Source organism: Sceloporus undulatus, chromosome 4, assembly GCF_019175285.1.
Source record: "Sceloporus undulatus isolate JIND9_A2432 ecotype Alabama chromosome 4, SceUnd_v1.1, whole genome shotgun sequence".
NCBI lineage: Eukaryota > Metazoa > Chordata > Lepidosauria > Squamata > Phrynosomatidae > Sceloporus > Sceloporus undulatus.
In genome coordinates, this window is record NC_056525.1 from 205,771,182 (window position 1) to 205,784,708 (window position 13,527).

Sequence of the window (13,527 nt, forward strand, 5' to 3'; positions counted from 1 at the left end):
TCTTTTCTTGTTTATTTCTAATTTGTTGTTTATTAACTGATTTTAGCCATTATCGTACTGCGATGGGGGGCCGGAATAAAAGAAAGTGGGGGGAAAAATCCCAGAAAACTAACTTCCTTGGGGCTAGTGAGGAAGAGGGGAAGTAGAGGAGAGGAGGAGTAGGAGGCACTGAGACCATGTGGCTGCCCAAATGCTGGGTCTGCAGCTGGAGATATAGTGGGGCTATTACTTTCCTTAGCTTGGAAGCTATAGTTCTAACATCATCTTATGTTCTTTTATTCCATTTTAAAAATGATATATTGGATCAGAACTGTTTGGCACTGAAAAGATGCAGAACATTTTTTGAGGCTAAGCAGACAGTGTTTGTTATAATGCTCAGTCTCTGAATATTACATATCGGCTGGATCTTCAAAATTTCATTTTTTAAAACCTGAATTTTGTTAATAAAGGTTTGCTTTTATGGACTGTTGGGTTTTAGGGGCGAAGCAGATGGGCGAGAAGGTGTGGCTAGAAGCCGTTCCCAGCCTAATTGCCCCAGGGCCATGGTGAACACACGCCGTGGCCCCAATGTTGCCTCCTTCCATGGCTCCAAATAAGAGCGGAAAAGATCTGCTTCTTCTGGGACTGGTTTTGGACCACCTAGGTTGGCGTCTGGGCGCTGCAGAGGCATGCATCATGTAAATGCCATGCCCCCAGAGTGACCAGAAGCCACCCACGTCTGCCTCTCTGTTTTGGGTCTCAGTTCCTATAATTATTTGTTCAAAGTATTATAACACCTCAACTCTTCAATATTTGTGATGTATTGTAATCTGATTCAATAAAATTCTTTAACATGGCCCAAGATAATGATATTCTGGGCAAATGGCACAATTAAATTTTGTGCAATCTAAATATGTTAGATTTGTCTATTTTATATGCCTATTGCATCTTAGGTCTGTGTCATATTCATTTCACAAATGAAATATTTACATACTATGTTAGTAATGTATGGAGGTTTTCTTCATTTATTAACTATAGAGCAATTTATGTCATTGCAGCCTTCTCTCTTCAATAACATATTCTCCAAGATCAGACCGTAAAACCCATGAAACATTAACATCAACAGACAGTGATAACGAAAAAGGAGAACGCAATGGGAAAAAGGTCTGTTTCAGTGTAACAGGTGATGAACAAGAAGATTCTGGTCATGACACTATTAGCAACAGAGATTCATATAGGTAAGGGTGTCCTATCTCCATCAATAATGAGAGCATAACATATGAACTGTGTTGTGTTTTTCGTACATAGTGTAATTTTTTAAAAAAAATCCACAATTAAAATTAAACTTAGAGTTCATCAGGCAGCTAAAATTAATATGGTAACTATTATTTTGTATTTTAAAAATTGAATTTCAGTGCTTTCTTTACCTGGTCCACATTTGAGCACAGAATTCGAAAAGATAGGAAAGAATTTCATTTGGGGCATATCATCATAAGACCTTACCAAATCTGTATTTCCTGAATCAATATACATATCTGAAAACAGTTCACATTTCTCAAAATTCATTATGCAGTTTCCTGACCAGAAGCCATGCATACAAAACTGTGTATATCAAAGAGAAGTGCACACATAAATGAATATTTTTGAGAAGAGGGAGTACAAAAGAGAATTGCTTTAAGGAAAATTCCATACAAATATGTATACTAGGCAAAAGTTGCTATACGTGTGAAAAGGTTAATAAAGAAATTATGTGAATTTTCATGCAGACTTTTTAAAAGTCCCAAACTGATGAGAAAATAGGATGAAATAAATTTATGGTGGGAGAAACAAGAAATTAAAAACAAACTAAAATGGACAGATTTGTCCTTTCCTAAGAATTTTGAACATTAAATGTGTTTACTTCAATGAGCTTAAGCCTACTAAACTCTGTTGGATTGTAGCTTTAGGCATTATTTTGCTAAGCCTTAAAATTATACGGTGTTGAGCTCGCTTCCTCAAGAGAAAAATAAAATGTACTGAGCGTCTTCTTTAATGACATAAATAACTTTGGTAAAGTAATGCAAAAAGGTGTTTGGACAAGAGAAGATAAAAGAATAAGGAAGCCACTGTTTAAATGTGAATGTTCTGGAATGATTTATATTATTGTGTATTTCTTTTATTCAGTGACTGCAACAGCAACAGGAATTCTATTGCTTCTTTTACCAGTATTTGCAGTAGCCAATGCAGTTCTTACTTTCACAGTGATGAAATGGATTCTGGTAATTTGTTTTTTAAAAATATACTTTTCTGGATGGACTTGAGTGAATTTTGTAGCTGATTTGTCCAGTTCTTCATTGAAGTGGATGCAAGAAATGTCTTTCTTTTGTTTAAATACTGTAATTAGTTTTTTAGTATATGTGTTCTGCAGAAACTTCAGTTTCCCGTACAAATGAATAACATTTAACATTAATGTTAATCAGTCTTATTGTTGCAGTTATAGCAGCAACTTCTCTCTGCAGTTTCAGAAAATGAACACTTGATAATTAGAGTAGATTGTAAAAATAATCTTTAATCCCCCCCCCCCCCCCCCCCCCGAATACCAGTGGCATGTGGAGAAAGAACAAATAGTAAAGACCAGTATTGGCAGCATAAAGCTCCTGGTTTGGAAATAGTGCAGGCTTCAACTCTCAGCTGGCTGTATTTTCTGTTGTAGGGCAAAGTTTTTCTCATTTCAGTGACTGTTGCTTGAGGAAAGTGGCATGCATTTTCCTCATTCATTCCGAGAAGCACCATCTGTTGGAGTGAGACCATTCTGTTTTTAAGTACCTCTTTTATTCCATTTTACCCAAGATGCAGAGATTAAGGATTTTTCCAGAACCTCTTATTTTTTTTTAAAACAAAACAATAGGTTGCTTGCTGAGCTGTCATGGCAGTGATCTTTGAGCTTGCACTGCTATTTCAGGGAAATGATATTTCTCCACCCTCCAGTAAAATCATAGGATTTGAATTTCTTGAAAATACAGATTTGATTTTGTGAAGTATAAATACTGCATTTATCAATACTACAGGGACATTTAATGCACTGTTAGCAACTATGGAATAGTACATGTAATATCACTGTACTAAATCCCCACACCTGCTGCTTAATATATTTAAACAAAAATTTTCAGATGCCAAGTATGCTCTGCTTGCATACTTGTCAAGAACAGATTTCAAAGATATAACCGTGTTAGTCTATAGAATCAGTATGTAGAGAGATCTTGTGGCACCTTTGAGACTAACTGAAATAAAGAAATTGGCAGCATGAGCTTTGTATACTTCTGTCTACTTCCTCAGATGCATATAGTGGAGTGGAAACCAGTGACAGACATACTGTATATATGCCATTGGTATATGACAATGTCCATTCAAATTTAAAATCTTTTGTGCGTGGAAATGAAGTAGCAAGTCTAGTTTTAACTATGGCTGTTAGTGAACAAAGATGTTGTGAACTGGCCAATGTTTATGACAGTGGAGTGGCAAGACCAATTTGGCATTGCAAAGTAACCTGTAGGTAAAGAGAAGACACCCCGCTGAGGATAGGCTCTGCATTGAAATGTGTGTAGTGAGTCAGAAAGCCATTATCCCTGTTCAGTCAGTTGCTGAGGGACTGTAGTTTATGGATGGATTCCAATTCTGCTGTTTTTCTTTCCAATCTACCTTTGTAGTTTTGTTCAAGGACTGCCCTGGTGATGCAGTGGTTAAATGCCTGTACTGCAGCCGCTCACTCAAAACCATAAGGTTGCGAGTTCAATGTCAGCAAATGGGCTCAAGCTCGACTCAGGCTTGCATCCTTCTGAGGTAGCTAAAATGAGTACCCAGACTGTTGGGTGCAATTAGCTTACAGTTGTAAACTGCTTAGACACTATTCGTTCAGTATGAAGCGGTATATAAATGAAGCTGTTTTTGTTTACTGTTCTGAGGTCTGAGATAGAATGCCCAGGGAGATTGAAATGTTCTGCCAACAGTTTTTGTGTATTCCCTCTCCTAATATTTGATTTATGTCCATTTATCCTCTGGTGCAGGGACTGGCCTGTTTGACCTATGTAGAGTACTCAACAATAGAACAACCATGCAGCCCTTGAACATTTGGCTGCCATTTCTGAACATTCTCCCTGCCCCTACAACCTTCCATTTAAAAAAAGACCAAGTTTTTTCCCTTTTTCTTTGCATTCCTCCATAGGGATTTGTGAGCACAGCATTAGTGAACACAGTTGTGACTAATGAAGAAAATGAAGAAGCACCAAATTCCCCCCCCCCTTCCTCCACAGGGCCCAAGAATTTCAGAAACTGGAGGCAGGGAGAACATGAAATATATAGTAGGCTTCAGCTGACCTGAATAAAACTGTAAGGAAAGAATCAGAGTGAAATAAAAAGGGAGAAGAGCTTGGAAAAGTTACCTTTCTGGATTACATCTCCCAGATTTCTTAAACCACCATGGCAACCAACTACTCTTTTCCAAATTCTGAAAGGGAAGTAAAGTTACCATTTTAACAGAAACAGAAACAAAGCCATCCTGCCTTGCAGCAGCCCTGCTCCACCATCTGGAGCTTTTCTGTGAAAAAATAATTACAAAAATAATATTCCATACGTAGAGTCTGAGTAGTCTGTTACAGCCTTTAGTCAACAACAATTTCAATTACTGTTTTAATAGGTGATGAACTTCCTCTGAGTATACGCATCTCCCATGACAAGCAGGACAAATTGCATGGCTGTTTGGAGCATCTTTTTGGTCAGGTAATTCAATTAGAGCAATTACACAGTTAAAGCAGTGTTATGACTTGATTTTTTAAAATGCTTTTGTTTGCCAAGATCCCAGTTCTCAGCACTGAATTTTCCACGTACTGTGTTGGTTCTTGATGGCAAAGGTGTATTCACTTACACATAAGAAAAACTGATACACTGATCACAAAGGTGTATTTTGTATAGTTCAGTACTGCATCCAGAAGTTGCCATTTAGCATGAGAGACCAGGAACACAGCTAGGTTATTTACACCAGTGAGTTGGATTAAACTTGCATTTCTTTGCTTTGCACAGTTGATAGTAGGACCTGGTTACATATTTCTTTTTTAGACTATCACAGCCGTGTTTATGTAATTATTAGTCATAATATTTATTTTCCTTTTTCTGGTGAAAAATTCCATATAATCCAGACTGTCTGAAAAACTATGGACTCTATCACACACAGGAGGGAAGCGTAATTAAAATATGATTAAAAAGGTGGTAATAGCATGAGGGGGGGGGGGGAGATTATCCCGTTTGTGTCCCGTGCATAAACTGTAAAGGTCACTCCATTGGGTAATAAGAGATTCTGGTGTTACCCAATGATGCATCCATTACAGTTTATGCATGGGACACAGGAGAAGCATGCGGGGGTATGATAATCTTCTCGCCGATCACACTATTACCATGTTTTAATCATGTTTCAATGATGCTTGCCTCCCATGTGAAAGAGTCCCATGTCTATGCACATGAACCTGCCAGAGTTTTAAGATCCAACAGGGATGGCTTTCTCTCAGTTCTGCCACTATCACAGGTTCACTTGGTGAGGACACAAGAAAAACCTTCTCAGTAGCTGCTCCCATCCTCTAGAACTCCTTTCTGTGGGAGGCTAGGCTATGCTGTCCTCTCCCTGCTTTTGTTTGACCTCCTGTAAGCACCAAGGAATTTCAAAAGAAAATCAGCATAACTTTGTAGACTACAGCAAAGCCTTTGATCGTGTAGATCATGAGAGGCTATGGAATGCCCTAAAAGACATGGGAGTGCCAACATGATAGTCTTGATGAGGAATCTGTACTCAGGACAAGAGGCTACTGTCAGAACAGAACACGGAGAAACAGAACGGTTCCCAATTGGCAAAGGAGTCAGACAAGGCTGCATCTTATCACTCTACTTGTTCAACTTATATGCAGAACAGGCTTGGACACAGAATAAGGAGGAGTGAAAATACAAGGAAGGAATATCGACAATCTGAGATACACAGATGACACCATAATACTAGCAGAAAACTTCAAAGACCTGGAACAACTACTAAGAAAGATCAAGGAAGAAAGTGCAAAGGCAGGCCTATTGTTGAACATAAATAATGTGGTCAATAATGACCACAGAGAACCTACACAAATTTGAATTAGACAATGAAGAAATAGAAATAGTAAAAGAATTCTCATATCTGGGATCAAACATTGATAGAAATGGAGACTGCAGCCAAGAAATCAGAAGAAGATTAAGAATCGGAAGGAAAGCTAGGAAAGAACTAGCGAAGATCTTAAAATGCAAGGATATACAACTGAGCACAAAAGTTAGAATCGTACAAGCCATTGTATTCCCTATTGCCATATATGGATGTGAAAGCTGGACATTTAAGAAGGAGGATGGGAGGAAAATCAACTCATTCGAAATGTGGTACTGGAGAAGAGTGCTAAGGATTCAATGGACAGCCAAAAATACGATCAAATGGGTCCTGGAGCAGATCAAGCCAGAAATCTCCCTAGAAGCCAAGAAAACTCAGGTTGTTGTTCTTTGTACACATCATGAGAAGGCATGAAACATTGGGAAAAACAGTAATGCTAGGAAAGGTACAGGGAAGTAGAAAGAGAGGAAGGCCACATGCGAGATGGATGGACTCTATTAAAGAGATCATGAGTATGAGTTTGCAGGAATTGAGCACAGCAGTGGAGGGTAGAGGGTCTTGGTTGTCATCGATCGAGATCGACTTGAGGGCAGTTAACAACAAACAACAAAAAAGCAGGAGGGCTTCCTACTGAGATGTATGTTTTTTTAAAAAAATCCATAATTTTGTACGATTTGATGTGGTGATTTTTAATTGTTTTTAAAATTAAAAAGTCCTGGTCTAATGTATATATTATTCCTGAGTTGACTCAAATCCAGTTCAGTGGGAGCTACGTGGATTGAACACAGCAAAGGGGATAATTTTCTAGATGCTTTTTCTTGTAAAAAATGTTAATTATATGATACAAAACAGAGATGTATTTCAACAGTACGAAGCTCTACCAGTGTGATTTGTGAATATTATCTGAGATATGTCTTTGAGTTACACCAGGGATTTGTTGTTGTTATAATTGTTGTTGCATACCTTCATGTCATTTTCGACTTATAGCAACCCCAAAGCAAACTTCTTATGGGGTTTTCTGGGGCTGAGAGAGCTTCACTTGTCCACAGTCATCCAGCGGCTTTCCATGGTAGAATAGGGAACAGAACCCTGATTTCCAGAGTCACAGTCCAATGCTCAAACCACTACATCAGGGGTAGGCAACCTTTTTGTGCCAGGGGCCGGGTTGCTGTCCCTCAGACAACTGGGGGGCCGAAGCTGGGGGGGAAGCTTCCACCCTCCGGGGGCGGGGCCGCATGTCGGGGGTGGAACTTCCACCCTCTGGTGGCGGGGCCAGCACTGGAGGCCTCCCCCTCTTTGCCAGCCCCTGATGGGGGCCCAGGCCCCGTCAGAGGCCGGCAAAAGAGCCGGCGGGGGCCACCTGCGCTGGAGGCCTCCCCCTCTTTCTCGGCCCCACGGGCTCCTTCCTGGCCTCCATGGAGGCCGAGAAGGAGGGAGGAGGCTGGTGGCCCCCCAAAGGCCCCGCGCGCTTGCGAGAGAGACCTTTGGCCTCTCGCGAGAGGGCGCAGGGCCTTTGACCTCTAGCGCGAGTGGGAGGAGGCTGACGGTCCCCCAAAGGCCCCGCGCACTCACGTGAGAGACCTTTAGCCTCTCGCAAGAGGGCGTGGGTCCCCCAAAGGCCCCGCGCGAGTGGCCCGGTCCTGTCGCCGATTGCTGCTGGCGCGGGGCCTTTGGCAATCAGTGGCAGGACCGGGCTCGGGCCGGTCCCCCGGCCTTGGCGGGCCGCATGTGGCCCGTGGGCCGGGGGTTGCCGACCCCTGCACTACATCATACCAGTTCTCCTGTTGCTATAATACTTACGTTTATTTATATCCTGCCTTTTGTCCAGTCTTGGATTCAAGGCATCCTTTTAAAACAGATATAGCTAAACATTTCTCATTATACAAGAGTAAGAATTACAATTAAACTATAAATAAAATTAAAATAAGTTCAGAGAAAGGTCATTAAAAAGAAAACAGATTCTTTGTCTCCAACATGTAGACATCAATAGAATTGTTCTAACTGGCATAGACCCACTGAATGAATGTAGTTGACGGAAGCAATTTACAAAGTTCCTGTTGATCCAATGGATCTTGTCTAATTGGGGTTAACAATGGCATTTTGGCTTTATTTTTTCCTAGGGTTACATATTCAGTATTATCAAGCACTATTTTAATTCTTTTATCTAGGGTAAAACTATATGTGCAATAGGAGATGCGTGATGAGATTTCCTGTATTAATTAAAGTTAAAAAGTAGCCATGGACTGTGGGTGTGCATGGATTTGTCTCTGGCACTTGAAGAGAAGGATATGCATTTTAAAACAAATTTAAGTGACACCTAGCCTTAACTACCTATTTGCCACATGGGAAAAGCATACATGTACCTTCAATGAATGATTTTGAGATAAGAAAAAAATGTAATTGCATTCAGATTCAGTCTCACTTCTGTTTTAATTTGAAACAAACACAGAGAATCTGTCTAATCCTGTGGGTACTCAGGGCTTGTAGCGGAAGCCAGTCATGTTTGGTGGGAACAGGTAAATCTCAAAGTAGACAAACATTTGGAAAGCAAAACCAAACAAAGCAGACAAAGCCAGGACAGGGTGAACAAAATCAAGTCAAAAGCTATTTTGCATAGAAAACAAGCAAAAACAGGACTTTGGATAGCTCCATTTTGGCCCGGTTGACTGAAGTTGGTAGTGGTGGTGTTATTTGCCTTCAAGTCATTTCTGACTTAAGGTGACCCTAACGCGACCCTATCACAGGATTTTCACAGGTTTCTTCAGAGGAGGTTTGCCACTGCCATCTTCTGAGGCTGAGATACTATGACTTGCCCAGGATCACCCAGTGGATTTCCCACTTACTTAGCTGCTGGGCAAGCAAGGACCTAAAACAAGACTGGTCAAAGCTTGGGCCAAAAGTTATTTTTTGACTCCTATTCCCCCTCAGGCTTCCCTCGACCACCCTTTTCTGACCCAAAAAGTGACTTGCCTCTGCAATGAGCAGCAGTTTTTTTTATAAATGTCTCAGACCCTGCCCTGCATTGCTTGATATATTGCTCCCCCCTTTTGACACTGAGAGTATTTTTTTTGGTTCTTGTCTATTGGCACTGTTGACAATTCATGCTGCCTCTAGAGGGTCCCAGAGGTAGACAATTGACCCTGTGATGTGCCAAAATTGTCCACTCTAACATACACAAACTGAAGCCTTATGTGGGTTGGCTCTCCCCATTCTCCTTGGAACCAGACAAGGTGATAAGGAACCTTTGTTTCTTTTCATTACTGCTAGTCTGGGGAGATGGTACTAGAAAGGACTCCTCTGAGTCTAAGGAAGGAGGCAAATACGGTACAAGCCATTTTCTTTCTTGTAAAGCACCCTGAGTGCTCTGATACAAAGTTTGGTAGTAATGACAGGACCTCTCACATAGGTAGTTTATGTCCATAGATCATTAGATGCTCAAGTTCTTCTGTGGTTGTCTTGCTCTAAAGTGTATTTAAGCACTCTGTGACAGATAGGGAGGTTATTTTCAAGCTCGCCTATCTTCAGATTCACCAGTTCACTGATTTTTTTTTAAACTCAACAGATAGATTCAATTATTATTCTACTGAAGGGACCAGCAGTAGCAAGAGCTTTTGAGCAGACGATGTTCTTCACACCAGGTCGAAGCTTGCAAGGTATTCTTCAGAGTGAATTGTGGCAATTAAAAATGCTTCTAGTTTGAGTTTATGCCTCTCCTCATCTTTCCTTCCTCATTTTACTCCATGCTTTGATTTTTTCCTGTACTTTTTGGTTTGAACAGATAATATAGAAGAGCCAGTTCCCTAAATTAACCTAACAGTTGTTGTTGTTTTTTTGTTGAGCTCATCGTCATGCTTATCAAATTTGCTGATGACACCAAATTAGGACGAGCAACTAATACCCCAGAGGAGATGATCAAAATTCAAAATGATCTTGATAGATTAAAAAGCTGGACCAAAGCTAACAAAATGAAGTTCAGCACATAGAAATGTAAGGTACTGCACTTAGGGTGGAAAAATGAAATGCATAGATATAGGATGGGTGACGCCTGGCTTAATGAGACTATATGTAAAAGGGATGTAGGAGTCCCAGTAGACCACAATTTGAACATGAGTCAACAGTGTGATGTGGCAGCTAAAAAGGCCAATGCGATTCTAGGTTGCATCAATAGAAGAATAGTGTCTAGATCAAGGGAAGTAATAGTGCCACTCTATTCTGCTTTGGTCAGGCCTCACCTGGAATGCTGTGTCCAGTTCTGGGCACTACAATTCAAAAAGGATGTTGACAAGCTGGAGTGTGTCCACAAGGGGGCAACTAAAATAGCACTTGGGAGAAATATATCACAAGGAACAAATGGCTTACCAGTATAGCTGTTTCAAGGGACAGTGACAGAATCCACTCGAATTCTAATTAAAATCTGTCAACAAATACAGTAGATATAAGAATGGCTCACAGAGTGGAAACACTCAATATACATTCTAGTCCGCAAGAAAGGGGACATCAATAGCAATCTTTGGACTACTGGACTGATCTGCCATGTAAGCAAAGTGATGTTCAAGAGTTTATAAGAAAGGCTTTTACCATTTATAGACTGATAAATGCCAGCTGTACAAACTGGGTTCAGAAAAGGAAGATGCACTAGAGATCATGTCACAAACATACACTGGATAATGGAAAGCATGAAAGCATTTCAGGAGAAAATCAGTCTTTGCTTTATAGATTATGTCAAAGCCTTTGATTGAGTAGAAAAATTATGGTTAGCTTGAAAATAAAGGGGTGTTTCACAATACCTGATAGTCCTGAAGTGTAGCCTCTGATTGGGAGAAGAGGCTGCCGTCAGGGCACAATATGGAGGAACAGTTTCCCAGTGACAAGGGGCTCATTTTAATTGATATGTAGAACATATAGATAGCAGTATTAGACATGGAGGAAGCAGGTGTGAAAACTAGGAGAATGAAATATCAACTGTTTAAGAGATGCAGATGACACCATATTACTTGCAGAAAATAGTAAAAACTTGGAATGACGAAAGTGCAAAAGTAGCTTTGTACATACATGTTGCGGAGACAAAAATGCATAACTTTCAAGGCCTTCTGTACCTTGGCTCAGCCAATCAAAATGGAGATTGTAGTCAAGAAATAAGAAAACTAAGGCGCTTTACAGACCGCCTGTTTGGGGCAGCCTGTAGGCGCTGCTTTTCCTGCCAGATCAGGGCCTCAGCTTCCAGAGCAGCAGCCTCCGAGGCCCTGATCTGCCTCTTTCTAGGCTGCGGGGAAGCGGCGAAAGGCCATTCCCCCGTGGCCTGGAAAGGGGTGTCCTTGGGGCTTCATGCCCCAAGGACACCCAATGGCAGCAGGGAGGAGGAGGCCCCTTTCTCCCTTGTGTCACTGGCACAGCTGTCTAAAGGCTGCGCCAGCGATGCAAATCGTGGAAGGAGCTCCGTTTCGGAGCTCCTTCTCGTGCTGCGGAAAGGGCACTCTATGTGCCCTCAAGCGGCGTGACGTCACGTCCGCGCCACCCCGTTTGGAGGTGGCGCGTTCGTGACGTCATAATGGCCACCCCCATGTGGAACGGGCGACGCCATTTTGTACGTCCCCAGGACGTACTAGGGTTAGGTGCGTGCGTAAGGCACGCACTTTGCCTAACCCTAGTACGTCCCCAGGATGTACTTTACGCCCGTCTATAACGGGCCTAAGACTTTGAAATGGTATCTATGAAACAGCTAGATGAGATCCACAAGTGTAAAGATATGTCATTAAATATAAAAGACAAAATCATCCAGATCATCGCTTTTCCAGTTTCTTTGTATAGATGTGAAAGCCGAACAGTGAAGAAAACTGTGAGGAAGAATATCAAAGCATTGCTGCAGTAGAATTTCAAGAAAATCATAGTCCACCTAAAAGACAAATGAATGGGTCCCAGAGCAAATCAAGCCTGAAATCTGCCTAGAAACCAAAATAACTAACCTGAGGATGTCATCCTTTGGACATATTATGAGATGATGTGACTCAGAGAAAAAGACAATATTATTATTATTATTATTATTATTATTATTATTATTATTAACCTTTATTTATAAAGCGCTGTAAATTTACATAGCGCTGTACATACAATCTTTTTAATTGGATGGTTCCCTGCCATCAGGCTAAATGCTCAGTAATGTGAAGGGCAGTAAGAAATGAGGAAAACCACACTGTAAGTGGGTTGATACAATCAAGGAAGCCACTATTCCTGGGTTTACAAGATCTGAGCTAGGTAGTTTGATAACTCAGTCATTGGGTCACCATAAGTTGAAGCTGATTTGATGGTGAATCATAAGAACAACTTTGAATCAGATCAGATGGCCTGAAGCTGACTAATTAGTGCTAATTAGATTGTGTCAGTGTTAGAGGGTTGCAGTAAGTCAGAAAGACTTGAAGGCAAACAACAACAACAGAAATATACTCCAGAAACTCTTTGGGAAGGATGATTCCTTTCTAAAACAAAATATGGCCTTTAATCCTTCTTTTATTGGAAAAAAATGTTTTAATAGCAACCAGAAGTGTTTTCATTCAACTATTAGTTTTCACTACACTGCAATGTTTTGGCAGGAAATGGTGAACACAAAAGTATATGTGGCCCAGAAAAGAACCTGTTTTGCATGTGTTAAATTAGTTCAAACTGATCTAACAGTGTATTTTAACCAGCTAATAAGTATTTTTTTTTTCTGACTAGAATTTCAGCAGGAAATTGAACTTAAACTCAGCTGTCCAAAACAACTCAGACTTCATATCAAGCAAGACCCTTGGAATCTTCCCAGTAGTGTCCGGAATCTTTCCCAAAGCATCAGAAAATTTGTTGAAGGTCAGTAACTCTTCTATAATATGTAAGGTTTTTTCATGCTTCTGAGGTAGAATTTGTAGAAGCTTTTAGCGAGTAATATAAATTCCAGAAGCCTGACTAGCTGAGTCAGTGAAATCTAATTTCTTAAAGGAGACCCCTGGCCTGTGTTCAGAAATTGTAGTTATCACTGGATCAGAGGATCAGAATTTCAAAGTTTACACTATGAAATACTGGCAGAGGAGGAAACCAGTTATCTATTTTGTTATAATGCTAACTATTATGAAATAAAGTGTGTGTGTTTGTGTGTGTGTGTGTTTATGAGCAAAACCCTATATTCCCCACAACTACTTGTGCAAAGTTTTTGTAAACATGTTCCCTTCATATAGCATGGCAGTATCTCTGGAAGCAGAGGGCCACATCCAGGTGGTACTCTGGGGCTGTGGTACTGAAGGAATCATCAACTTACTTAACATCTGCCAAACAGAAAAACACTGTTGGTCTTTTTCTGTGTAAGCAAAAGGCATCTCAGAGGGCTAATAAGAATGTCCTCCCTGATGGTTCAAGGGACCTCATGGACAATA

General features: G+C 40.7%; 1 protein-coding gene across 1 annotated transcript in view; it reads left to right on the forward strand.

Moving 5' to 3' along the window:
* PREX2 (phosphatidylinositol-3,4,5-trisphosphate dependent Rac exchange factor 2) overlaps window positions 1–13,527 on the forward strand; it is a 176,542-nt gene that overhangs the window by 109,997 nt on the left and 53,018 nt on the right. The window contains 5 exon segments of the mRNA XM_042464860.1: window positions 1,038–1,217; window positions 2,143–2,237; window positions 4,652–4,734; window positions 9,690–9,780; window positions 12,839–12,967. Coding sequence (XP_042320794.1) covers window positions 1,038–1,217; window positions 2,143–2,237; window positions 4,652–4,734; window positions 9,690–9,780; window positions 12,839–12,967 — 578 coding nt within the window.